Source organism: Haemorhous mexicanus, chromosome 12 (assembly GCF_027477595.1).
Source record: "Haemorhous mexicanus isolate bHaeMex1 chromosome 12, bHaeMex1.pri, whole genome shotgun sequence".
Taxonomy (NCBI): Eukaryota; Metazoa; Chordata; class Aves; order Passeriformes; family Fringillidae; genus Haemorhous; species Haemorhous mexicanus.
Window position 1 is genome coordinate 18,640,695 of NC_082352.1, and position 25,700 is coordinate 18,666,394.

Genomic DNA, 25,700 nt, shown 5'->3' on the forward strand with positions numbered 1-25,700 from the left:
GGACATGCACCTTTGAAACTCTGTCCTAGATTCTAGTTTGTTGAATTAAAAGCCAATTCTGCCATTACCTGAGCAGTTAATAAAATCTATTGTCTTATGATGCATTTTTTCTGCAGGCTAGAATGGATCTGTCTTGGTTGTGATTTGTGAGATTGAGGGGAAAACACAAAATAGAACCTGTATTTCTACTGCACAGGAAAATCTCACTGTGTTCTTCTCCTAAGGCTTGGAAGTAACCAAAACTGCAGAGGTCATTTTTTTGAATTATTAAAAATAAGTTTACCTTATTAACATTTTAATAAAGAGAATCTCTTTGCAGTGGTGCTCAGAGTTGCTCTTATTTCTCTCTGTTCAATTCCATTCTCTAAAAGGGAAAATACTATTGAGATATGTAAAGCATGATGTTAGGTGGAAACTAAACAGAAATACACCAAAGCAAAAATGCTTTCTAAAGGTGCTGTGTTTGTAGAGGTGCTTGCTCAATATGTGTGATGCAAAATGGGGATGCTTTGTGAAGAAATCATCCTTGTAAAGCCATTGGTTCTGGTCATCAGACTCTATCCAATGCTTTAGTGATGATGCTGCTGATCTATTTGGGAAGTTGGCTGGCTCTCAAGGCAGAGTCTCTTCTCAAAGGCTGTTTCACAGTGAAAATATGCTCAGTGCAGCCGAGTGCATGAATGAAAAAGCCTCTGGTACCTTCTAGTCTGGCAAAATGCAGCACAAAACTCAACTTACTCTGTCTTTTCTGCTGTCCCAGGTAAGAAATGTGTGTTTTTTCCTTGCTTTCTTTCATCTTTCTGCTTTTGTACATTGGATTTGGAAGTATTTGTAATTCAGTTGATTTCTGAGTAATTATACATTGCTCGAATTACTGTTTAAAGATGCAGGATCTCTGCTCTAAGCCAGTTGCTAGGAATGCAGGATCTCATAGTTCCCTGATTTACAATTACAGCCAATTTGCTGTGTGATATATAGCATTTTTTTGTTTCCCTTCAGGAAGGGTGGTGGGGAGAATCTTTCAAGTGTCTCGGTTGCAGCTGCAGCGGCAATATTTTCTGTCATATCAAATGCTGCAACTTTGATTTGCCTCTTTTCTCTGTGCCTTGTGCTGGGTAGTAAGGTTTATAGACTGTTACAGGCACCTCACGTTATTTATTGCCTTTTTTTTTTAAATAAAAGAATTGGAGGGGGGGGAATATGGAGGAAAAATAAAATCAGACCTTGCAAAAGGCTCCCTTCGCCGTACTCTCCTGATAGATGTGTAACACTCCGTTAGTGACTTGCTGTGTAGCCTTTCTCTTATTAAATGTAATAGATCCCCCTCTGCCAGAAAGCAGAGGAAAAAACACCCAGCCTTAAAAACACGGAGCTGCCGGAGCCCCGCTGCTGCTGCCTGTCAAAGCACAGGGACTCGCTGGGCTTTCACTTCTCGGCTGGTCACTCGCTTTTCCTCTCGCTGCTGTCACAGGGCTCACTTTTGGGCAGCTCAGAGCAGGGTTGGAAATCCTTTGTTTTTGTCCAGCTTCAGTGCATTCTTCCTCCTTTTGTCTCAGGGGGTCCGTAAACTTGTGTTTAGTGTCAGTGGGCTGAGATCCTGTGCACCGAGCAGGGATGAAAGTTAATTCCCTTTTGAATCGAGTGGCTTTGTTAACCCATGGAGGGCTGGTGGGGTTTAGTGTCGAACAAGTGCTTGGGACACTGAGCTTGACCCCCCGTGTTTGTGTAACTGCAATCTCCAGCAGACATTTGGTTGCTAATCCCAAACAGGGCAGAAAGGAGAAAAACGGTGAGGGATCACCACTGGGAGAGCTTTATTGCTGGAGCAGCTGCACGGAGTGTGAGGAGGAGGCAGTAGGGTGATCCACATGCTGTGGATCGTGGTTAGGGTGCTCAGGTCCTGGTTTAACCTGGTCAGGAGTCAGGGCAGGGACGTGGGTGGCTGAACTGTGGGACAGCGGGAGGCTCCGTGGCTGGGATTGGGAGTGAGCAAGCACAAAGGCATTTGGGTGGGTTCGGGATACCAGCCCTGCTCCGAGGAGTGGAACAAATGAAAGCAGCTGCCTTGGGCCATGGGTTTGGTGCCGAGCAGCGTGTGCTGGTGCCACATGGAGAGTTCCTGCCAGGGCCACTCTGCCAGCCAGCCCTGGGCTCCCTGGCAGCGTCCGAGGGCAGGCTCTGGTGCTGTCGGGACTGGCTCAGGACAGTGGCCAAGCTGCTGCCCAGGGAGGGCTGAGCATTGTCCCGTGGGCTGGGGGAACCCAAAGGGCTCCTGGAGATGAGAAACGGTCACAGGTGGGCTGAGATCCAGCCTGGGCTGGCACTGGGAGGCAGTGCTCAGGGAGCAGAGGGGCTGGGGGAGAGAGACGGCTCAGGCAGTAGAAGGGTAACCTGTGGATGTACTGAACTGGTGCTCTCATCTTGGCTTTGAGACCTCCCATCTGCTTTGCTTGGCTTTCTCTCTGTTTTGAGTTGGTGTTGTGTTTTTTTTGTTTTTTTTTTTTTTTTTTTGGTACAGCTTCTCCAACGTAACATACCACTGAATTAATCAGCTTGAGTTGGGATTTTCTTTAGTGGTTGCTTGTAGGAAAGCAAAATGCATGTGATACAAGAGGATGGACTCCTAGGGCCTATGAAACATAGCTGGTATTTTTTTAACATTCATGACTACTTAAAATCTGACAAGCTGCAGGCACCTGATTCTGAAAACACCCTCTTGTCTTTATTGATGACTTTCAGTGATACTTCAGAGTTTCTCCCCGGGCTGGGCTGAGATCTTCTGTACTGCAGGGCTGAGCTTGTGGTGCTTCACCCTTGCTTCCAGCTTAACTGCTCAAATTGCACTCTGCCTTCTTTCTCAGCTTGTACAGCTCTATCTGGCCATGTCTCTCTCCACCATGTGAGCTAGTGCATGTCCAAGTTTACTTTCCAGATCATGTCTAAGAGTTAATGAATTGGGGAATGAGTCAGACTGTAAGATGGAAGTGTATGTAATTCTGTCTGCAGGTCTAGGTTGTTGAGTATTGGCAGGGTAAAGTATGAATTGGAGTGGGTGCCATGCTAGGGAAAGAAATGGGATTTACTGAAACACTGTTTGGCTTTTCTCTTTGACACCCCACATACACAACTTTTATGTGACAGGAAAAGTAAACAGAAGAATGTGAGAAACAACATATTAAACAAATGCAGCCATCTGCTTGTGTAGTGGTTGTAACACATTTGGGGATCTTTTTCTGCACGTTTTCCTTTTTTCTCCCTTTGGAGTAGCAAGAATGTCTCATATAATGCAATGCTAGTGGAACCAGAAAGGACCAAGTTTGATAGAATTCTTTCTAAGCAGGAGCAATCTAGTAATCTTTCTGTGGAAGCAGAAGACAGTGATAACTTAGTTTCAAAGTAATGATAGCAAAGTTTGCAGTGTAGAAAAAAAAGTTTGAGGAAATTTTTTCATGTCAATAGGAACACAGAGTGTAAAAGGTTTATTTTTAATGAAGAGCCCATTTCTAAAATTAGTAACTTGGGTTTTGTGTTTTCTTGGTCTGCCTCTAATTCAACTGTTTTTTAAGTACAAAAACTTTGCCTTTTGAGGCATTAAAAGGATGAAAATGGAGAAGCACTTTTTCATATCAAAGCACCTCATTAAGTATGTATGCAAAAACTGAGATAAACAGGTGAGCAATACATTAATTTTTCCTTTTGCAAAGATTTAGTCTACACTCCTACCAACTGTTCTGTTTTTAGCAAGAGGAAAACTGAGCATTAGCTGGAATAAATGAGAGAGATGTTTCAAGTAATCCTTTAATTCAGACTCACCTTTAAAACTCCAAAGCATAACTATAATATACAGCTTTATTGATCTGAAGCTGACAATAAAAACTAAATGTACTCTGGTAGCTTATGCACTTCACTATACAGGGTACAGTAAGCAGTAAATGAATACTCTGATCTGATAGAATTAAAAATCTGTGTGTTTTACATTTTCCCCAAAGAGTATTTTCTGAAAACTATATACAAAATATTTGCCTTAAGACAAAAGTTGTTCACAGGCTTCCTATTTTATATTATGCATTTCAAGCAGAGAGATGACTCAAAATTTGTAAGTAAGGCTTACAGGGTGAGGAAAAACTCAGATATTTTTTATAATTTTAACAATAACTGTCACATTTCACTGGGTTGCAACCAAGTAAATTGGAAAAATGTGTAGATTTTACAAGCTTGTCATTAGAGTGAATAGAGAAAATTAGTCCTCAAACTCTTTCCCCTAATGCAGAGCTCACACTGCTGCATTCTTAAGCTTTTATTTGTTCAAATTTCTCCAGAAGAGGGCTCCATGCACAGCTTGAAAGGCAGCACCCAGGTATTGAAAGCAAAAGAAATTTAACAGCTTCAGGAAACAAGACAAGTGTTGCTCACACAAGTGTGTTGATGTAACATTGCAGATTATGCTCAAATTCTGACCAAGTATCTCTCTGTTCTATCATGTTCCTGTTGGTCTTATTATTTGAGAGTTCTAGAGAAATCCTGTGGTTCTTTGGCTATATAAGAGTTGTAAAAATGCTCAAAAAATGTTACAGAAACTCAATCGTCAATTACTCTGTATAATTATTTCTACTGATGAGCACTTTGTGAGCAGGCTGATGCTTGCTCCCCACAGTTTCAGGCCATCATTTTTGGCTATGCAGTCCAAAACCATCCTCCAGTTGCATATCTCATTCTCAAGATGGTGTCTCCCAAAACACAGAGCCATTCCAGCAGTTGTGCTGTCCCATTTCTCAAATATTACCTTGGAGGGAAGGTTGGCACTGGTGAATTACAATGGCTTTTGGCTACAGCTCTAACCTCTAAAAATATCCTTACACAGGACCTGACCACAGCCCCTACTGCTAAGCAAGTGGGGTTTGTTACAGCAGACAGGTGAAAACATGGAAATGCTTCTGCAGTTATGGCAATTAAACCCCACTTTGTGTACCCCCTGAGACTCAATCCTGCAATCTAAGGTGTAGTTTAGGTGATATGTTGGGTCCTGCTTTCTGTTTTTGAGAATCAAAACTTCAAAAAGGTTTTCTTAGCACGTGTAATATTTGTGCTGTGATCCACTGGGAGTTATTGACTTGGCTTTTAGTGACCTGGCAGCTAAGAAATGGGTATTCCTAAAAGCTGTCTCAGTGCAGAAGGTTCTATTAGAACCACTTAGATGGCAACAGGGATGCCCCTTCAAGGAGTTGTGAAGTTCAGCTTTCCTGTTCTTCCTGTTTGCAGCAAGATAACCAGGCTCTTCCCATTCTATTAATATGTAAAAGCAAGGCAGAGAACAGAGCTCTCAGTGTTTCACTCTTGCTGCATCACTGCTGGAGCTGCATCTCTAATCTTCAGCTGCTGGGTTGCACCAGTGTGCTGAGTGTCAGGATTTTGGACTCAGGTTTGAGTTCCTGTTACAGCACAAACCTGTGGCAGCAGCTCTCTAGCCACAGAGAGCAAAAGGCACAACTTTCTCAGGATTGTCCTGGGGAAGGCCAAGAGAAGATGAGAGAAAAGAATTCTAAACAATTATTATCTTACTGGCTGCACCTGTTGCTGTGAACGTGTGAAATGTGTTATGGGGATTTGTTTACCTAAGGGTTGTTTCTTCATTGGCCACTGGTGATGGTTTAGATTGGAGGGCCAATTGGTTCCACCTGTGTCATTACTGCCTGTAAGGGACAGACAGTCCTGTGGGTTTCTTAAAAAGTGTAGTATGATAAAGTGATTAATCAGCCTTCTGAGAAGCATGAAGTCAACACTAATTATTAGCTGGCTGGGGACCTGTGACAAAGCAAACCTTTCTGGAGGATGGAGGCTTCATTCAGGCATTGACAGGACAGAGGTCAGGTTAGCAGGTTTTTTTAATTGTTTCATGGACAGTTACAGGGGCAAAATTCACTGTTTTGATGTGTATCACTGGTATTCCAGTCAGCAGGGACAACTGTGTCCTGGGGGCATCAGGCTCAGCCTTGCCAACTGAGAAGGGATTGTTCTGCTCTGCTGTCCACTGGGGTGGCCTCAGCTTGAGTGCTGAGGGCAGTTTTGGTCACCACAATATAACAAAGGTGTTAAACTCTTAGAGAGTGTCCAAAGCAGGGCAATGAAGACTGTGAAGGGCCTTGAGGGGAAGAGGTGTGAGAGGTGTCTGAGGGCACTTGGTTTGTTCAGCCTGGAGAAGTGGAGACTGAGGGGAGGCCTCATTGCAGTCACAACTGCCTTGTGAGGAGAAGAGGAGGAGCAGGCACTGATCTCTGCTCTGTGTGACCAGTGCAGGACCCCAGGGAATGGCCTGAAGTTGTGTCATGGGAGGTTTGGATTTGATATTAGGAAAAGTTTTTCACCCAGAGGATGAAATAGGTTCCCCAGGGCAGTGGTTGCACCACTGAGCCTGAGAGTTTGGCCAATGCTCCTGGGCACATGGAGTGACTCTGGAGGATGGTCCTGTGCAGGGCCAGGAGTTGGACTCGATCCTTGTGAGTCCCTTCCAATTCCACATATTCTGTGATTCTAACTAGAGGTTCATCTGTGCAGGCAAAAAGACAAATCTGCAATGTCCACTGGGGAGGAGAAACAGAATCAGAGGCATTTATCATCCTTAGGAGACTAAGTGGGCTATTGCATTTCCCAGTTAACTCTGGATGGTATTATTGGGTTCTTGATCATGGCCATATGGTTGCACTGTGCCCTGCCCTAATCACCAGATGGAAGGGACCAGCCCAGATGGGAAGCTGTGTTTTTCTGTCATTTCACGTGTCCTGCAGCTAATACAATGTTAGTGTACACAAATCAGGAGGATATTAAATGCCAAAGAGGAGAGAGAAATAAGACTTGCTTTATTAGCCACTGTTTCATTACTTGGAGGTCTTGGAAATTTTCCCACTACTGCTTTTTAAATTTTTTTTTGTGTCCGATGTGGACTGTATCCTCTGTCAAATGGAAGAATCTAATTCTTTGAAAGTCTTGCTGTTTCATATGAAGGGAACTCATTCTGCTTCTATCTTATCCAATATTCTACTGTTTTGCATCATTAATTTTCTTGGCTAGAGGAAAAAAAGAAGGATTTTAAGATTTGGTTCGATGGAGCTGGTTAGAACAGTGCTATGAACAGACTAAAATAAATATGAGGTATTAAGAGTGGGGTGAATCTTTTCAGCACACAGCAGTTTTCAGTATCTCTAACCACTTGGAAAAGCTGATTAAGGTGTTTAAATAACTTCTGATATCTCTGAATGTCCATGTATGGATGTCTAATTTGGTATATTTATGGGCCTTGTTCTTAGGAAACTGAACATCCACCTTCAAGCTTTTAAAATGTGTCAAAATTGGACACCCGTACACAGTTCCCTGAAATAACAAGATTTTATTACCTAGCATTCCTTAGACTCCATTTGATAGAGTCTACTCCCAAAATGTTCATTTAAATAAATAAAAAAATCCTAGCAAACCACTAATAATAGCTATTTATTCCAGTCTAAATTATTTAATTCTCTTGCTGTGAACAACTAATGCTTAATTCCTTACTAGTAATGGCAATGTATATATTTCTAAAAGTTAATATTTAATTCCCAGGGACTTTGCAGCCTGGTGTGTAATGAAGAGCAAATAATTCTTATGTGTATGAAGGCTGTGTTAACAGTACAGACAGCAAGCATGTTTCTAAAAGTTTGCAGACTTTTAGGACTTTGAGTAATCATGGCAGATGGACCTTGTGGAATTTGTGTGTAACAAGGACTCAAAATGATGAGGACCTCAGGTTCTAGACCATTAAGATGTCACAGAACGGTTAATATGGCTGTATGCAAAGAAATATTTATACCCAAAACTGGAATTCAGGACAGGAGATGCTCACTTGCAAATATCTGTACCTGTAAGCTCAGGTCACCTCAGCTGTTTCTGTTTGTGTGTTTGTTACCCCTCTCCCTTCCCGGGGCTGGGTGTGAGAGCTCCTTTCCTGCTCTGAGGCAAGGCTGACAAACTTGGCTGGACACTCAGCTGAGGGAGTCCTGATTCCCTGCATTAATGGCTGGCTGCCACATGGGCAGGAGCACAGCTGTGGCACACGTAGAAAGAGCATGGATAACTGCTTATATTGCTTCAAATCAATCCATAAAAGCCTTGACACATTGAGTTTTGTTCAAACTGCTATGGAGCAAAAAACCCCAAACGTGTTACAAAGCACTTATCATGCTGATAATTGGCTCATCTACTTTATAGACACTCAATCTCTTTCTTTTAATCTTCTTGGCATAACTTGGAATTGGGCTTCTGTGCAAGTTGTCAGTAAAGAGTCCTGGAGTCAAATGCAGGGGATTTTGAACCTGTAAGTGTAAAACAAAAGCTGGCAGTTGTCCATGGGGTCACTGTGTAAAGGGAGATATCTCAGCTGCCTGAAATAGGAGTATGATCCACAGCTTGCAGAGACAGCATGAAAGGATAGAGGCAGGGGAATATGATGTAAAGTTTCCTTAGCCTGTTATAGTGTTCTTGTGTATAATTGCATTTTCAGCAGTGGGTAACTGCTTGGGAGCAGAGAAAATCCCAGAAATGGTGTCCCCACGATCTTGCAATTTCCCAAAGACAAACTTTCTTGCTTTGAATTCCTCTGCTGCCAAATAAGGTGTATTTATACACTTCTCTTGAGACAGCCCTGTGCTATCCCTGAGGAACTGCATTTTATCAGACAACAAACAGCTATAATAAAATGTGAGAACTGAACATAGCACTGCTCTGGAGTTGACAAAGCAGGAAATCCAGAGCATCTGGTACTTTGCTCCCTGAGTGAAAGGAGATGGAATTAGGCATTAGAATTGGATGGGCATTTCCTTCTCCATCAAATCCATTGTTTCAGAATTCTGTCAGAGGAAGCTGAGCAGCTCCAACTGTGCTCTGCAGCAAGAATGGATATCTCAGCTGCAGGTTTGAGTTGATCTGTACAGTTAAATAACCAGCTAAATTAAAAGGTGTTGAGCTTGACCTTCTGCCAAGATAACTGGTTTTGCAAGTGCCAGGAAGTCCTGGTTATTATCCAGGTGAAATGCAAAATGAAATACCTGTGGGTAAAGACAAATGAGAATGATATGGAAATAGAACAATACATAAAATTCTGTCTTGGTTTCTGGGTGTATTTTTTAGCTTGCGACCTGAAGGTTGTATTTTGTGCCAGGCAAAGTGAATCTATTGTTTTCTGAAATGTTTGTTTTCATAATTAATGATCAGACTGAACTAACTGGACTCTGAACTCTATAAATGTTGATTTATGAATATTGATATTCCTGTCAATTTACTAATACCCAGCTCTGACCTGAACACTAAACTAGTCAGGTGCATATTTGGTAATCTTTCCTTAATAATGGATCATAAAATGGTTTGAGTTGGCAGGGACCTTAAAGAGCACCTCATTCCAACCATTCTGCCATGAGCAGGGGCATCTTCCATTAGACCAAGTTGCTCCAAGCCCTGTCCAGCCTGGCCTTGAACAATCTCAATCCATTCTCTGTCTTGCACTGGGGCTTCTGGACCTGATTCTGTGTGGAATGTGGCGATATCATTGCAAGAGTCATTATTTGGTGGAACAAAACTGTAGGGATGGTCAGGAAAGCCTGGAGTAAAAAGAGCACACCTTCTTGCACCCACATTATCTGCTTTTTGGGAATGGATAAACCTCTGACATCTAGTTTTGAAATAACTGTTTTCTTCTAATGTTTTAAACAACAATGTCTTATTTAAAAATAATAAACAAGAATGCAATCTCCACTGTTAAATGTCACCAATGGCTTTCCCTAACTGTTGATCTCTGCAGTTTGGTTATCAATGCAGAAATGTGGTACTTTGTGTGGTGAGGGTATTGATTATTGTAATCTGGAAAAAGAGCAGCTGATAAGTTCACATACCATGTGTTACCAGGAAGTAAGATAAGGATGCTGGGGATAAATCATGACATTTTGTCTCTTCTGGAAATTACTTCTGGTCTTGCACATCTCTCAGCTTCACTTTTGTGTGTTTGCCATAGCAAAGCCCTGCTGCTCACAAAAACACAGGAGCAAGTCTCCAGAAGATGTGGATTGATTGCATTGCCCCTCCTTTTGTTATCTGGGTGAAGGATGGGTGGTGTCAGTGCCATGTGCATTCCTGCTGTGCACGTACCAGGATGCTTACACAGCTTCTATTGCTGTGCTAGCTGAGCACCCTACAAATGGTAATGAATTTATCCTTGCTTCCCTAAAATAACTGCTCAGTTACGACAGGAGCATTATTCTGAAATGGGAGCCAGCCTCCAACATCTGCCTGTTTCAATGACTTGAGGTCTGTTATCTTAGGTGAGTAATGATGTCGCTTGCTGTCACTTGGGCTGCTGGTGTTGATTCAGTGGTGACACTTCATTCCACTCCAGAAAGATTAATTCTGATTGGAGGGAGCCCAGAATAAATTCACTCTTTAGGCCAATCAAAAGGTGGTGTTTCCAGTAGTATTTTAATAATGCAGCTCAACTTTCAAGAATGTAATTAGTTATGATTTGCCAAGGAACTGCCTATCTCTATACTTGCAGAGAGAGGAAACTAATAAGATGAAATATAATCATAGCTGCACAGAGCTCTTTAGGCATAAGGAAATGGAGACTGCTTGCTCATAGCTTGTGCTTGTGATGGCTGCTGGCACAATGATCAGGTGGAGCAGAGGAGGAGGATGAGGCTGGCAGTTCTATTTACACTCAAGGCATTTCAGACCACAGCAGTTCAGGGTAGAAAATGGGGTCAGATAATGCACAACCAACTCTACTTGGGTAGGGCAGAGGTTCTGCCTCTTGCCAGTGCAACAGGAGAGACAGTCTCAGAACATTTCTCCTGCCATCTGCTCACTGTCAGAGGTTCCTGTCTTCCTTCCTTTCCTTGCTTTGGAGGAGACAGAGCTGCCAAAATCTTGGGCTGCTCTGGCAGGAGGTTGAGCTGCTGGTTGTGGCTGTTTCCCCCCCCCCAGGTTTAGCTGCTGGAAGTGGGATGTTGCCAACCTAAAGTGTCACTGTTAGGGAGATGCACCCCAGTGTTTGATTTCCTGGGAGCACTAGGACACAAGGATGCACCATTTGTTTCATGCCCAAAACATGAAACTCTGGCTTTCAACAGTCCATACAAATCCACAAAGTCTTATTTTTTGGAACAGTTGCTTCTTCCTGTGTGTTTGTCTCTCTGAAATGAGGATTTAGTCTTGCACTTGCTTCCCAATAATAGAATTTTCAAAGCTTTTCCTCCTTCCGGAGTCAAAGGCACACGAGCACAGAACCTGTTTCTTGCTGTGCATGGGAGCTAAACATTGATTATGGGGTGGGTGAAGGAGTTTGTGTAAAACAAACTGACTTGCTTGGCTGCAATAACTCATGTTGAACCTGAACTGAATTGTTTCTCCAACTTGTTCTTGACTTCTGATTTCTGCATGCTGTGTGTTTGTGGAGTCTAGCTGGGATACGTAGGAATAAAAAGCCATCGTGCACAGCGTGAATGGTTCTCTCTGCCTTACCTCCAGGCTGACTGGAAGCATCAGCATTCCTGTTATTTCCTTGTTCAAATTGCTTTTTTCTATTTTCTCTTCCATCTGGTAAAAATAATTCAGATAGTCTGAGTGCTTTTAGTTTTTGTACTCAAACTTTCCTCCAGAATTCCTAGTTTTGGGGGAAAGGGTGAATAATTTTTACTAGTGTGAATAATTTTACTACTATGGTTTAACTTAGATGGGGTTCAGCAGGCTCTGCTGGAAAGTCCACCCCTGTTTGTGGTGCTTATAGATGTTTTTCTTTTGGTGATAGGAGAGGATGGAGGTTTTCTTGCACTATGAAGAGAACCAGACATGCTTAAAGAGTTGCTTTCCTTTAACATTTCACATGGGTTGTATTTTCACTGGGTAATCTGAAGATTCCCCAGAGTTAGTGCAGTGTGAAGTTCCAACCTTTGGCTCATGTGGTAGGGGACTCTAAATGTTGTAATGTCAGTACTTGTGCTTTTCCTGGTATGTTCATATCACCCTATTCCTTTCTCCCTTAGCTCTTTCTGCTCATGTGGAAAAGAGAATTTCATTTATCCTCCCCAATAATGGTATTAGGTTTGTGATCTCCTGGAGTCAGAAGTGCTGGGGTAGTCATTTGTTAATAAACATGCTGACATAGCTGCTGAATTTCTTCTCCTTTTCCCTGGTTGACTGAGGAGTACAAGAAAGAAGAGCAAACCTTAAAGCATAAAAATGGAAGGGAAAGCAAAACTAAGGGAAAAAGAAAAAATGGTATTCAATGTTCTGTCACTTTGCAGCTGTTAGGATTTGGAAAGCAGCCTTTTGTAGTTGTGATACAGTCAACAGATGTATACAGGAATGGAGCACAGTCTGATTTTGCCTGATTTCCACATCTTCATTTGCACAGTCTTGCCTCAGAGCTCAAACTGACACCGATATCCAGAGCTCTTGCTCATATCTACATCTGAAGTTGCTGGCACCAGGAAATGGTGGTACTGTTTTATACATGTTCGTGTATATCAGCATGCTGGTTTATGAGAGGCAGGAAATTTAATCCTTTGTAAAACTCTTTATCCATTTCCAGCATTCATTAGCTGCCACAGAACTCTCCTCTCTTTTACATTTTGTGTTTTGGTGGGGCTTTATTATTTATCCTTACTGCTTTGACGTTGTTGTATTCATTAAATCCATTCTACTGATTCTTTGGCAAGCTTGTTATCACACAGATGAAATAAATGTAGGATATCCCTTCCTCTAATTGACTAATTGGATGGGGAAGGAATGGGAGTGGAGAGAACAGAAGACAACTGGCTATAAATTGTGAGGCCAAAGCAGCCTTCATTGCAGGACAGCACTTTGCAATTTCTTTTGGAACTCTTTGCATGTCACTTCTTTAATTGTCTGAAGCTGTCTAGGTATATCAGGAAGGTGACTTAGCACATGGTGCCTGTGTGACACCAGCAGGAGTTTAACTCTTTACTGGTGGATGTGAGTATGACCCAAAGAAAATGGAAAGGTAGGAAAGGGTCAGAGAACCTCAGAGGGGAAGTACACAACTCTATTATGGTTTTCTAGCAATAAATATGAAGCAAGGCAGCTACCAGGAACAGCTGGGTGATGTCTTGCTGAAAAGGGACAACTATTAGGAAGAAGAAATGCTCCGAAGTTTTGTCAGATATTATGTGGCTTCCCCTCTCCTACCACTTTTGCTAATATATAATTTCACAGATTTATCCCTTTTCTCTTATTTTTCTGACAACTCTTGGAGGCTAGTAAAGAGCAAGAGATTAAAAGGAAGAGAACCTGGCTTCAGGCACATTTGCAAACTAGCTGTTAGTTTTCTGCAGGTTCTTCCATGCTTCAAATAGAAACAATCCTCCTGACAACTGAGCATACAATTCATGTACAATGGATCTGCTTCTGACATTGTATTTCTGGGGCATTTGTACAACTCGTGATTCATCTGGCAGTGCTTGAGTTTAAGCACTGATAAAGGCAACACAGCAGAGTGCAAATACATTTGACCTTTCAAAACACTGAATAGAAAACAAAAATAGGAAAAATAGTTACTTTGCAGTTTTTCCTTGTACATGTGTAATGACTGCAAGCAGACCAGCATTCTGATTTCTGCCTTGGGAGCCTGGGGAGCACAGAGGCCTCCAGGCCTGAGCTCCACTGTTGTTCCTCCTGTTCCACTGTATGTGAGTTTGTCTGCTATTGATGTAGAGGTACAGGTCAACTTTGATTTCCCCAGGTCAGGGACTGGCCTGATGTCTGCTGCATCCAAAAATCTTTACTGTCTGGCATGCTATGTTTGTGTAATTGGCACTCTGGTCTTGACTGACTTGCCTGGTGGGCAGGTGTCTGTATTCCAAGTGTAAAGTTTCCCTGGAAGTGTCACTTTAAATCAGTAGCACTGACACAAAACTAAGGCTGGAGCACCTGTAGGAACTTCCTGCCAAAATCCTCAGCCAGCTGCAGCCATAGCTTGGATGCAGCCACCTCACTCGTATCACTGCTGTGAGCTGCTTTGAAAAGGGAAAAACACCTTGGGTTCTCTGTGGTGTCAGGGCTGCAGAGCTCAGTCTCACTGGATCCCCCTGGAAGGGCAGGGCATGGAAACAACTGTGGTTGGGGCACATCAGCCCTGTGATGCTGCCACTCCCCATGGCATCCCTGCTCCTGGGGAGGATGTGCAACTCTGAATAATGCTCCAAATATGGTGGGAACTGAAGATCCTGCCTTCTGTTCCTTGTAAAACTGTGGTTGATTTGTGAGCACATTCCTTTGCTTTACAAGCAGATGAGGGACGTACAGTCCATCTGTCCCAGCCTTCAAACCAGACATGTACAGGGTGTGCAGAATTGTGTGCCAGGTTCTGGCACAGGGGCAGGTTTTAAATGAGGTGACCAGGTTAAACTTTCATCTTGAACCTCTTTGGGGAAGGGAGGGAAGACTATGCAGCAGTTGGGTAGGGCTCTGATCTGGCATTGCTACAGCTATTTTTGATATTTCTAAAACTACTTTCCAGTAACTGCGGTGGAATTTGGATGGTTTTTTGGTCTGAAGCTTCTTAGCTATTAATGATAGTCCATCTTTAATTTATTTGTACTACCCTGCTGCCTGTCATGTGCTGGTCAAGTCTTGTGCAGCAGAGAGAAACATTTTTCCCTTATTCCACTTTATTTCTTGGTTCATTGTGTAGTCACCTCCTGTGGCTGTGTTTACATGAATTACACTGACAACAAATCTTGAGGATTCTGCTTAAGTAATAATCCATTTTTCTTTTAAATTGCCTGTTTTTCCATATTTTTGTGTGAATGGACAAACTATCTGATCAGCTTCCTTAGCACCTGTAATGAAAGCTCTCTCTGGTTTTGTTCAGTGCTGCTGGCAAGGCTTTGTGCTGAAACAAGGCTGCTGGGCTGGGAGGGTTTTGTATAAATTTGTGGATTTTAAAAGAGGGATAGAAAAGGAAGGGATAAACTGATATTCTGCCTTTAGTAATTCTCTGCTGTAAAATATGTAACTAGTCACTGGATAAGCAGCACTAGTGAATTGAAATTAAAATTTGTCTTTTTCAGACGAAGCTCTAACTGTTCCCTTCAAAGTTGTGCTCTTTTCTGCATACCTTTGGGACTACACTTCTGGCCTTTTGGCCAAAGCATCACATTTGTGTAACAAACCAGCTTTGCTGGGAAAAAACAGGGCAGTGAGTGTACTCAAAGCTGTGGCTTTGAGTGTCCTTAGTTTGAAGTGTGGTTTTTTTTGAGCTTTGGTTTTCCCCTACCCCATTAAACTCTGTGGACTTTGATATTATTTCTGTGTTTTAGCTTCTTCTTTCAGACAGCTGCTTCACTAGGAATCTGAACTGTAAAGCAGTGCTTTTTTCCCATCCCACCAACCATGTGCATCAGGCTGACCTTTGGCTTGAATGCAAAGTTTGGTTTCAACCCTGTCCCATTGGCAAATCTCACATAAATCATAGTGACAAGGTTTCCAGGCTGCTGTGGCTGGGGGCAGGTTGGCACTGAGTGTGTTTGAGAGACAGAAGTGATTTCTGATCTCTGTTAGCACTGAAGGACAGGCTCCAGCAGGCCCAGGAGAGCAGGGTTGTTTCTTACTCCATCCCTTGCCCTGTTTCCATGTGGTTGGCCTCCCTTGGGCTGTGCCTTATCTGTTCTTGGGTCAGACCCACCCCTGGCATCAAAGAATGGCTGCTGGTCCTGGTGGGGATAACTTCACTTGGAGCTTTAGCACTTGGAGCCTCAATTCTCTCTTAACAGCCTCATCCTTGTTGAGCGTCTTGATTTCAAGAGTCTGTTGAAGCAGTGTAAACAGATTTCCTTCAGCTCTGCAGCACTACATGCTGTGCTGCAATACATTCTGTCTCCTTTAGAGCTGTTAGTGATTCATTAGTTTGCTGTTCCAGAAATCAATTCCAAAGGGATCACTCATCTCCCTAGAGCAGTCAGGGTAATTTCAAGCTGGCTACGCAGTGTTGTGGCAGTTTTTTTGAGACTTGCCTGGTTCAAATCATGTGGCAGTGAAACAGGCAAAGGCTGCCAGTTCAATGAGGATTGCACACAGATTCCATGGGTGGGAACTTGCAATATTCTTAGACACAGCTAATAATAGCTCCTCTTGACTCCTGAAATGTCACAGTGGTCTTGTGGGTAACTGCACTTTGGAAAGCATTAACTTGGTTTGTTTTTTTTTTTTGCTACCAAGAGTAGTCCCTGACATGTTCAATGCTGCATTATGCTTGTAACAGAGAAAAGTATGTTGGAAATGAAGAACCTTAATCCATCTGTCTGTGCATTGACCTGTGTCAAGATCTCAGAATTGCAGCTTCAGTCTGGGGACCCAGGACTGTGTCCTCTCTGAGCTTATCCTGTTCAGAGATTCCTAAGATCTAATGAGCATGCCTCTGGAAGGGACTTGGGAACATAAGAGTGAGAAATCTCTGGTGTACTAAAGAAAAAAGGTATTATAACATAAAGCAATAACTCAGTCTTCTTTAAAGGGGCCAGTTGCTGCCTGACAGACTGTCCTGCAGTCAGGTCTCCAAGGTTTTTCGAGTTTGTGAGTATATCTTTGCCCTAGAACTGGTTTTTCTGGCAGGGAAAAATAACTCTGCTTTTCACAGAACTTCCAAAGTTTTCAATTGTTTTATGAACCAAGAGAAAACAGAAAATAATAATAATAATAAAAAATCTCTAAATGTTCTGTGGAACTAAGTTAATGCTCTTTGTTACATCAGCCATTTATTTCTTTTTGCTGTCTAGTGTACCCAGCAAGGTACCAGCAGTATGTCTCCAGCTGCAGGATTTACTGTAAGATTTTTATGGACTGCTGGAGACCAGGCAGGGTTTTTGACGTGCTGGCTGCAGAGTGGCAGAAACTGATACATGCAAAACTATGAAGACTAAATTAGTCAAAAGATGCCAGCATTTAGAGGAGTGAGAAGTTGAGCAATGAGCTTTTGTTAGTTTATAACTGAAATCATAGCTCTGAGCAGGTGAGCTGAGTTTTAGATGTTGGACACTCTCTGTCTCCTGGGATTTGGATTAACTGGGGCACCTGCTCCTTCCAAGTACAGAGCTGCTTGTGAATTGCACAGAGCCATGCAGTGGAGGGTAATGCAAATGTGGGGACAGACAGATGGCCTGTGCTCCAAGTGACTCTTCTCAGTTGCATTTCACAGCTGTTTATTGCAATTACAAATACCTGGATGTGTCTTTCAAGGCAGAATTGCATCACTGGGGGCAATGATTAACAGGACATAATGAAGGGACCTCACTTTCTGCATCCTACTGTATTTCTGGTTTTGTTTTGCTGATTTCTCACAGAAGTTTGGTGATAGGATTGCTTAAGAGCAAAAAAATCAAGTGCAAATCAAAGGAGGAGCTTGTGAAAAGCCCTATAGGAAGACTTTATCAATTAGGCTTTGTTTGCAGTCACAGCCAGGATTCCCAAATCACCCATCAGTACATGTTGACCCTGGTAGTGAGAACCCAGAGGAACGTGGCTTGTGGGGGATCTTGGAGAAGAGTCTTGTACTCAATCTGTTTATTTGAACTAATTACTTTAATTATAGTAATTAATTTGTATCTTAATGAGCAATCCATCCCTCTATTTGTGCAGCACTGCCAGAATTTAGTCCTCATCTTAGACATGTTGCAGGCTTCTTGTGCCAGTGGAGATGTATTTTCAGTGCACTTGGGGAACTGTGGTTCACAGAATGACTTCACCTGAAGGGGAGGCTTGGCTGTTATCATTTTGTTCTTGTTCAGTAATCTGAAATACGTCATCAGCATCAATGCTTTACTTAAAAAAAAGTAAAGTTAGAATCAATGGGGTTTTAAGAATATTATCCTCTTCCCCCAAGGTTTCTTTTCTTTTCCAGAAGTACTCTGTCATTTTCTTTGCTTGGCAACTTCAATTAACTTGCTTGTGAGCATGTGAAGCAAACTGTGTGCTTACAAATCTGAGGATAAACACAGAAAATATTTATCTTGCAGTAAGTTTTTATTCCTCTTGCATTTATTGTACCTTGTCCCCTCTACCCTCTAAATCATGACAATCAGGCACTGGGAAACATATTTTATATGAGGATCCATGTGAGTCCTGGCAGATGGATAATGGGTTACTCTCAGCTGCTCTTTGCCATTGCTGGATAAACTCCATCTTGCATTGACTCACAGAAGTCATCAGGCTGCATTTCAACTTCATCCTTTGTCATCCTGATAGGCAAAGGCACTGGGGAATTAAGACATGAAATTGTTGGTATTCTTAGAGAAGCAATGTCTGGAACACGTGCCAGTTGCTGGATCTGTGTTTCTGTTTAAACTCGCTGAAAGAACTAGGTTCCCATTCTCTCTGTGTGCTGTCTGCAGTTTGCTGCGATCAAAGAAAGGAGTGGAGCTGCTCTACTAGGAATGCTTCTCTCCTTCTGCATGAAAGAACAAATTACTACAGTTTTCCCCTTCATGGAATAATGTGTTCATCTACCTACTTCAGAGCAGTCAGCAGCTCTTTGTGAAATACTGGTGCAGGCACTGGCTGATCCTCAGGTGGCTGGAAGAGCCACATTTGTCACTCCTTCCAGTGTTCGTGGTTTAACTCTGAGCTGCTCTGAGGAGGGAAGCAGCAAGACCTGCCCAAACTTCCCCACGTGGCCAACTTGGTGATTTCCTTTCTATGTGTAACATCTGTGCAGCACAAAAATAAGATGTGACAATCCTTCATGTCCCCAGTGAAGCGCTTGCTAGGAGTCCTGCACAAAACAACTGGCAGCTGACTGCTGCAAATGGATTTTTTTCTTTATAATACAATTCAAACTAGAGGTTAAACCTAAGAGCTAAGAGTGAGTTGTTTGAATAATAATTGATCAGATTCCTCTGAGTGAAAGACTTGGTAAGAAAACAATGATGGCCAGAATGAGTACTACAGTTTAAATACAAAATTGCGTTATGACATTCACATGTATGTAAGTTCTATCCTAGCCCTTTTTTCTTAGACTTTTTTTAGGTATAATGAAGCATTTGAGTGACAAGATCTTGAAAAGAAATGCTTGCTTTTTAAAGTTTTTCATAATTTTGACATTATACTTGAGAGCAATAATTGTGATGTCATTTCCAAAGTCCAAGAGGTTTATCTGTCGAGTATTAATAACAGATAAACATTTGTTTGTTTTCTGCATTTACTATATTGCAGCATTAACAGAAGATAGAAATCAGAATTTCTTTCTCTAAGTCCTTAAATTCAATTTAGCTGGGATGAGGTAAACAACACTATGATTTGAAAGAGGATAAACCTCTCTGAGCTATTAGGGAACTTGTATATGCCTGAATGTCCTTGCTATTATCATAACTTTAATCATTGTAAGCTGCAAGCCCATTCAAAGTATTATCTAAGCCTGACAACATCCTCAGTGTTAGTACAATGCATTAAAAAAAAGCCTTTTGTGCAATCTCTGTCTCAAGGACAAGCCACCTAATTAACAGACCAGCCTGAAACACACACTGTTGTGTTTGTCTTTATTAAGACATAATGAATTGCAGAACTCAAAGTTGTTTTTTTTTTGAATCAGAATGATCTGAGGGAAGCATTTCATGGCAGAGAGTAGAAAAATGTGAAGGCATGAATTACCACAGTGAGGAGAATGTTAAGTATATCCATGCTGTGTGTCTCCATATATATGTGAAAATATGTAAGAATAGGTGCAGGATAATACACACAATCTAGGGCAGGCAAAAGCCTGTGGTTTTTTTTGAGCTACAATGGCTTTTTTTTTATTCCTAAAGGTAATACTTGGTTTGTAAGTCATTATTTTTTTAACTCATATTCATGCCTTAAGATTGAAGCTTCTGAACTTTAGATACTCAACTCAAGTTGCTCTGATTGAGGCTGGGATATTCATATAAAACCCAGTCAGAGCCCAGTCTGACTCTTGCTCTCAGGTTTTGAACATGTGTGTAATTTTTGAACACACTCAAACTCACATCTGTGGTATTAAAGCAGATGCTCAAATCAGCTGTTTTGGAGAGCAAGGACTGAGTATCTTTACTTCAAAGTAACCTGGTCCAGCTGTGCACTACACTCATGGGTTTATGCTTGCTGAATTCTTACAATGGGAGCAGAGATAAAGCAACAGCAGCTGCAGACCAGAAATGTGCATGGAGTAGTTTGAAGGACTGATCTATTAGAAGAATTTCAAATAAAAATTTGCCAGGTTTGATGGATTTTTGAAATGTCTGGTTGTTATCCTCAAGAGCTTCATTCAGGACCATGTGATCCTTCCTTCCTGTGTGGTTTTGGCAGGCTGGATCTGATAGTTTTTAACCACAAGTGTTTCCTTGCCTAAACATGCAGCTTCACAGAAGGATTTCTTTGGACAAGCATAATTCATATGCATTATATCCACAAGGATTTGGGCCCCTCTCAACCTAATAGGAATTGTCACTTTTAAGATTCTGGAAATACTTGCTCACAAGAGAATACTGATGTGATATTTAAAAAGAGCCTTAAAGCAAGTGTCAAAATATGAGCAGACCTTAGAGATACATCAGGTATAACTATATGCAGGGCAACTTAGAGCAAACCACAAAATGGTGTTTTTATTTTCCCCTGTGGTGTGATGTTATAGCAGAGAATGGTGTGTAAAGCAGAAAATGGAATGTGTTTCCTTTTTTCCCTCCTGCTTTTAAGTACAGTGACGTGTCCTAATTTAAACCTAATTTTCATTCCTGTAACATTGCTTGTAATAACGTCTAAAGTCCTCAGAATTAATTTGACTGGAAAAATTCCAGAAGGACGTTCAATTTTTCTCATTAAAAACATTATAGATGTCTTAATTAGGTGCTGTTATTAATGATAATATTACTCAATTTAGAACTACACACTTAAGATGTGGTTACCTCTGGTGTGATTAGTCAGAGAAGCTCTGCTATGCAAGGTTGCACACTGGAATTCCGAACAGTTAAATATTTAGAGCCAGATGCTCAGCTGTGTAAATTGTGTGGCTACTGTGGCCTCAGTGGAGCTAGACTAGTGTACATTAACTGGGGATTTGCTATCTAAAGTTATAAACAATCATTTCTGGCTCATCTCCCTCACTATTTTCTTTTCCTTTCTCATTTTTAGGTTATTTTTGCTCTCCATGGTAAAATAAGCTGATGAAGTAACACATGCACATGCTCCTGCTCCAGGATAGGCTGTTTAACCACTAAAATTTAACTTAAAGCCATTCTACACTTGTATTTCTCTTCCTCTCTGTTGTCCCAGGGGGGATTTTCCTGACTTAAGTGAACCTGCTCCTGATTTAGAACACAGTTCAAGGACCTTGTCCCTGTGTCTTCCACTCTAATGGGATCTGTTACAGGCTCCAGGTTGTGGCAATTTGCTCTGCTTGGTGAGGTCCTGCTGCTGCTACGTGTGAGGGGAAAATTAGGTGGAATGTTTTATTTGCTTGCCTAGACACAGGTTTATACAAACTTTTAAAGTACTCTGTAGAGCAGTTAATGTGTGTATTTTCCTGTTAGAAGATTGAAAGGAGCTATTTAGGTTTCCTATATTTGAGCCTGGCTCTGTTAGCACAGAGGAACCCATGACAGTGTTCAGGTGTTTAATTACTGTGGCTCCTGTTTGATGTTACTGATGTTTATTGTGATGGGGGATGGGAAAGGTTGTTGGCTACCTGGGCTGGTGCTGTTCTGTGGCTTCAGGTGGGGAGCTTGTTCAAAACAACAGCTGGACTTTGATTACCAGCAGGTTATATGACTTTGTTTGAAAAGGCACCCCCTACCCCCCTTAAATTCACACAGCAAATGTGCCAATTTTTAAAGTTTATTTGCAAAGTGAGGTGTAAATTAAATTGAATGTAACACACCAAATCTTTTCATGTTCTGTTGCTCAGCAATCCCAGGGTTTATATTCCAGGTGTTTTCAATGTGTAAATTCTTACCTAGGCTGTGTAAGTGTTCATTTGTGTGGCAGAAAAAGCTTCTCTTTGTGTGAACTGTGTGAAACCCAGATTTGTGTCATCCTGCGGGTAGTTCAAGCACAAAATGAACAGTCATCACAGGTTCAGGTGGACAGATGTGCACAGGGCTGTTAAAGGCAGCTGGATACAGAACTGGTGTATGGGATAGCACTGAAACCTCAAAATGCTACAGACATTTGCATCTGTTCACCGATGTATATAATGACGAGTTATTTGGGGTAGTGGGGTGTGAAGCTTGAGAGGAGCTTAATGATTTTTCCTTTAATAAATCATTTGACTACAGAAGTGTCATCTTTTATTAGCTTGCAATTTTGTAAAAGTTAAGATTGAGCATAATGTTGCATATAATTCTAAAACATCTGGTACCAATATCTAGTAGCAGCTGTTTAGTACCTGAAATATAAACAAAACATGATTTTACCCATAGCTGTTATAGTTAATTTTCCTGGAAGTTTTGGAGTAGATGCACTATGCAATAGATCTGTTCAGGAGAAAGTGAGTGAAAATTAAGATATTGTTCAAAACCTGAGCAAATAGAACAGGTCTGCATAAAATGTTGACTAGGAAAACAGCTGTGTTTCTAAAAAGATTGTTTTCTATTGAAATGAAGGAAAAATCTTTAGAAGAAATCCTAAAATGACTGATAGCCCTTAACTACATTGTCTTCATAGTGAAGTGCATCCCATTAAAATTTATGATCTGTTATAATTGTGTTCATATTGTTTCCTTTTATCCAATCCCTCTTCCTCTGAGGAAAGTTACCCAGTGCTTTGACTGTGGTGATACACATAGAACTCTATTGCTGGTGCTTGAACACCAAAAGGGAAATAAAACAACCCCTCAAACAAAGCCAGGTGAAAATGAGGTGATAGCAGTTCACTTGCTGCATTTCCTGTCTGGTTCTGTCTTGGCACTCTCAGGAAGTGTGGGGGCTGCATTGACATGGAGCAGAGAGCAGACAGGCAGAGGTGCCTTTGGGCTGCTGCAGTTTGAGCTGCACCTGTGATCCCTCCCCGGGGCCCACTCTGCAGTGTCACATTTCAGAGTTCCTCCCTCTGTCCTGGGGCATCCATCAGATGTGATTGCTCCTTGAGAAGGTGATGCTGCACCTGACAAGGCTCCTCTTGACCTGGGAACTGAGCTTGGTTTTCTAACATGCCATGGATGAGCAATACCCATTTCAGACACACCCAGTGATGGAATGTGGTTTATGGGAGAACTGAATGTGCACAATCAAGCAGTGTTTCCTGTGCTATGTCTTTATAAACTGTTCCTTTTCAATCTTGCCACTGTAAGAAGCAGAGAGGTTTGCCAAGTAATCTGACTTTAGTGTTGCTTGTAGCAGGTTCTGGTTATTCTGGAGTCATTGGTGGGATTTATAGAGAAGCAGAATAAGATCTCAGAATATTGCAGAGCATCAAAAGCCATACATGTGGCACTAGCATATTTTCCTTCTCCTTTGATGGCTCTTTCCAGGTTCCTCTGGGATGTGAATTCTATTTAGGACACCAATATTCTAGCAATCCTTTCATCCAGTCATGTGTAAACTACCTGTACAGAATAATATCACTTTAAGAGTGGAATAATGTTGGTATTTGAAACTTGAATAAATTTTTTCACTCTGTATGATGGTCCCTGAGGATTGCAAATGCTTAACTGTGATGCTGGATGTCTGTTTTTCCTTTTCACTTCTTAGTAAGGACACAAGAGGACTCTTTAAGAATGTGAGCCCAATGAAGTTTATTTCTGTCTTGGGGCATTGAGTTTCTTTTGATGTTTGCCTATTTCCAGCAGTGATTAAAAGTCACCCATCCAGCATGCTGATCTGTGCCTACCATGAGTCTGTACATCTGTGTTGCAGAGCAAGTAGACCTCTGACTATGTAGGCATGATTTTTGATTCATTCTGTGCATGTGTAACTAGAAAAATTCCTAATTTACTGTTACAGTAAAATGACAATTTTACTGGATGATTCAGGTCCTTTACCTAAAAGTTGATTTTAAACCCATTATGCAGTACGGATGTTCAAGAGTAAATAATTTATAATCATAGTCTTGTGCTCGAGGATGCTAAATATCAGTAATTTTGTATTATAACTCATTAAGGATGACATTTGGGCTCCCAGGGGGCTGTTTGTAAAACTCCCTTGGCCTCAGTAATGTCAGGATTTCACCATAAGTGTTACCTAAAAAATAAAATGATGACATTTCACTTCTTACTAAATCCAATTAATCTCCATTAATTGCATAATAATTTAAAATGTAATCTTATTTGAAAAGCTTGGAAGTGCACCAAAAACTATGACCTAGATCCTGCAGTTTTTAACTCGTCTATGAAATAGAAGGGTTTTCTGTGCATACACAGGGTAGCAGTATTCATTTCTAACTGCTTCCAGGATCTTGGCTTGGTTGTGTGCACAGGATATTCCCTTGGAACCAGACCTGAGCTGGTGCTGTCTGGAACATGATGCTCTCTGAAGCAGCAAATGCAACAAATTGTCACCAGGGCTGGAACAGGGGAGTTTTCATTCTGCATCAAAAAATTGGAGTCTGAGAATCCTTTAGGTGGGAAAGACCTTTAAGGTCAAGTCCAAACCTTTACCCAGCACAGCCAAGTCCAGCCCTAGACCCTGTCCTTAAGTGCACCCCATTTTTGCATCAGCTGCTTTGCTATGGCCTGTTGGACTGGTTGGTACTCCTGGTCCTTCTGTGGATGGGGGGCTTTTGCCACTGGTGCTCCTGGCCCTGTGATCTGCAGGCTCCTGAAAGCTTTCTCAGCTTCTGTGGAGTTTCCTCTGGTTTGGGACTCCCCTGTGCACTTTCCTGAAATGTTCCACTGTGGGTTGTGCTGGCACTGGTCCTGCTCACTGTGGCAAAAGGCTCTTCTGAGAAAGAGCAAAGTGTGGATTTGTGTCATCTTTGGACAGAGAACGAAGCAGAGTGTGAGTGAATGCTCTTGGCCTTAGACAGGAAAATAAGAGGACACAAACCTGTTACCTTGTCATCATCCTCTGTCACTTGGGAAGATGCATTGCCTGGATGAGGAGGAGTAGGTCAAAATTAAGTGTTCAGTATCTCAAATAGAAGGAACTTTGTCCTACGTCATCCTGAGGTGACCCAAGCTGTTGTCAGACGTGCTTGGGACTGCCCTAGCACTGGCCAGCCCTCATGCTCTTTTTGTCTGTTCTAGTAAATTGTCTTCCCCTGCATGCAGAAGGCCTGTTAAAAATGCTCTCTGCCCTGTGTTAATTGCCAAATCTGCCTGGGAATGTTACTGGGAGCAAACCCAACAGCTTTAGCAACAGCAATAGATCCAGTTGCCTCTAAGCATTTACACACCTTGAGGACTTTTTATTTATGCTCCTTGTGTTTGTGTCCAATGGTCCCTGTGTAGGAAATAGAGACCGTGGGCATCTCTGGGGTTCCTGGGTCCTGGAGCTATGAATCTGAAAGTTAATGGGACCTTTTCAGTCCCTTGTATCCAATAAGGCAGCACGTCCTTTACCTTAGGTTATTTCATATCAAACTGGCTAAGATGGCTAAGATTTAGTTGGTGTAGAGCACGTATGCCAAGGGTAATCACATCCAGAACTTTTTTATGGCTGCTTTTCTAATCTATTTTAACCAAAGTAAGCAAAACTGCCCCTTGTAAAATGTTAATTCACTTCCTTTGGGAG

General features: G+C 41.8%; 1 protein-coding gene across 2 annotated transcripts in view; it reads left to right on the forward strand.

Moving 5' to 3' along the window:
* The first annotated feature begins 591 nt into the window (after positions 1-591).
* Positions 592-25,700, forward strand: part of CDH13 (cadherin 13) — a 445,340-nt gene continuing 420,231 nt past the window's right edge. Inside the window, exon 1 of one of the 2 annotated variants that reach the window (XM_059857430.1) lies at positions 592-760. In XM_059857430.1, coding sequence (XP_059713413.1) covers positions 716-760 — 45 coding nt within the window. In that variant the 5' untranslated portion in view covers positions 592-715. The remainder of the gene's footprint in view (positions 761-25,700) is intronic. The other variant, XM_059857431.1, reaches the window with a different exon arrangement.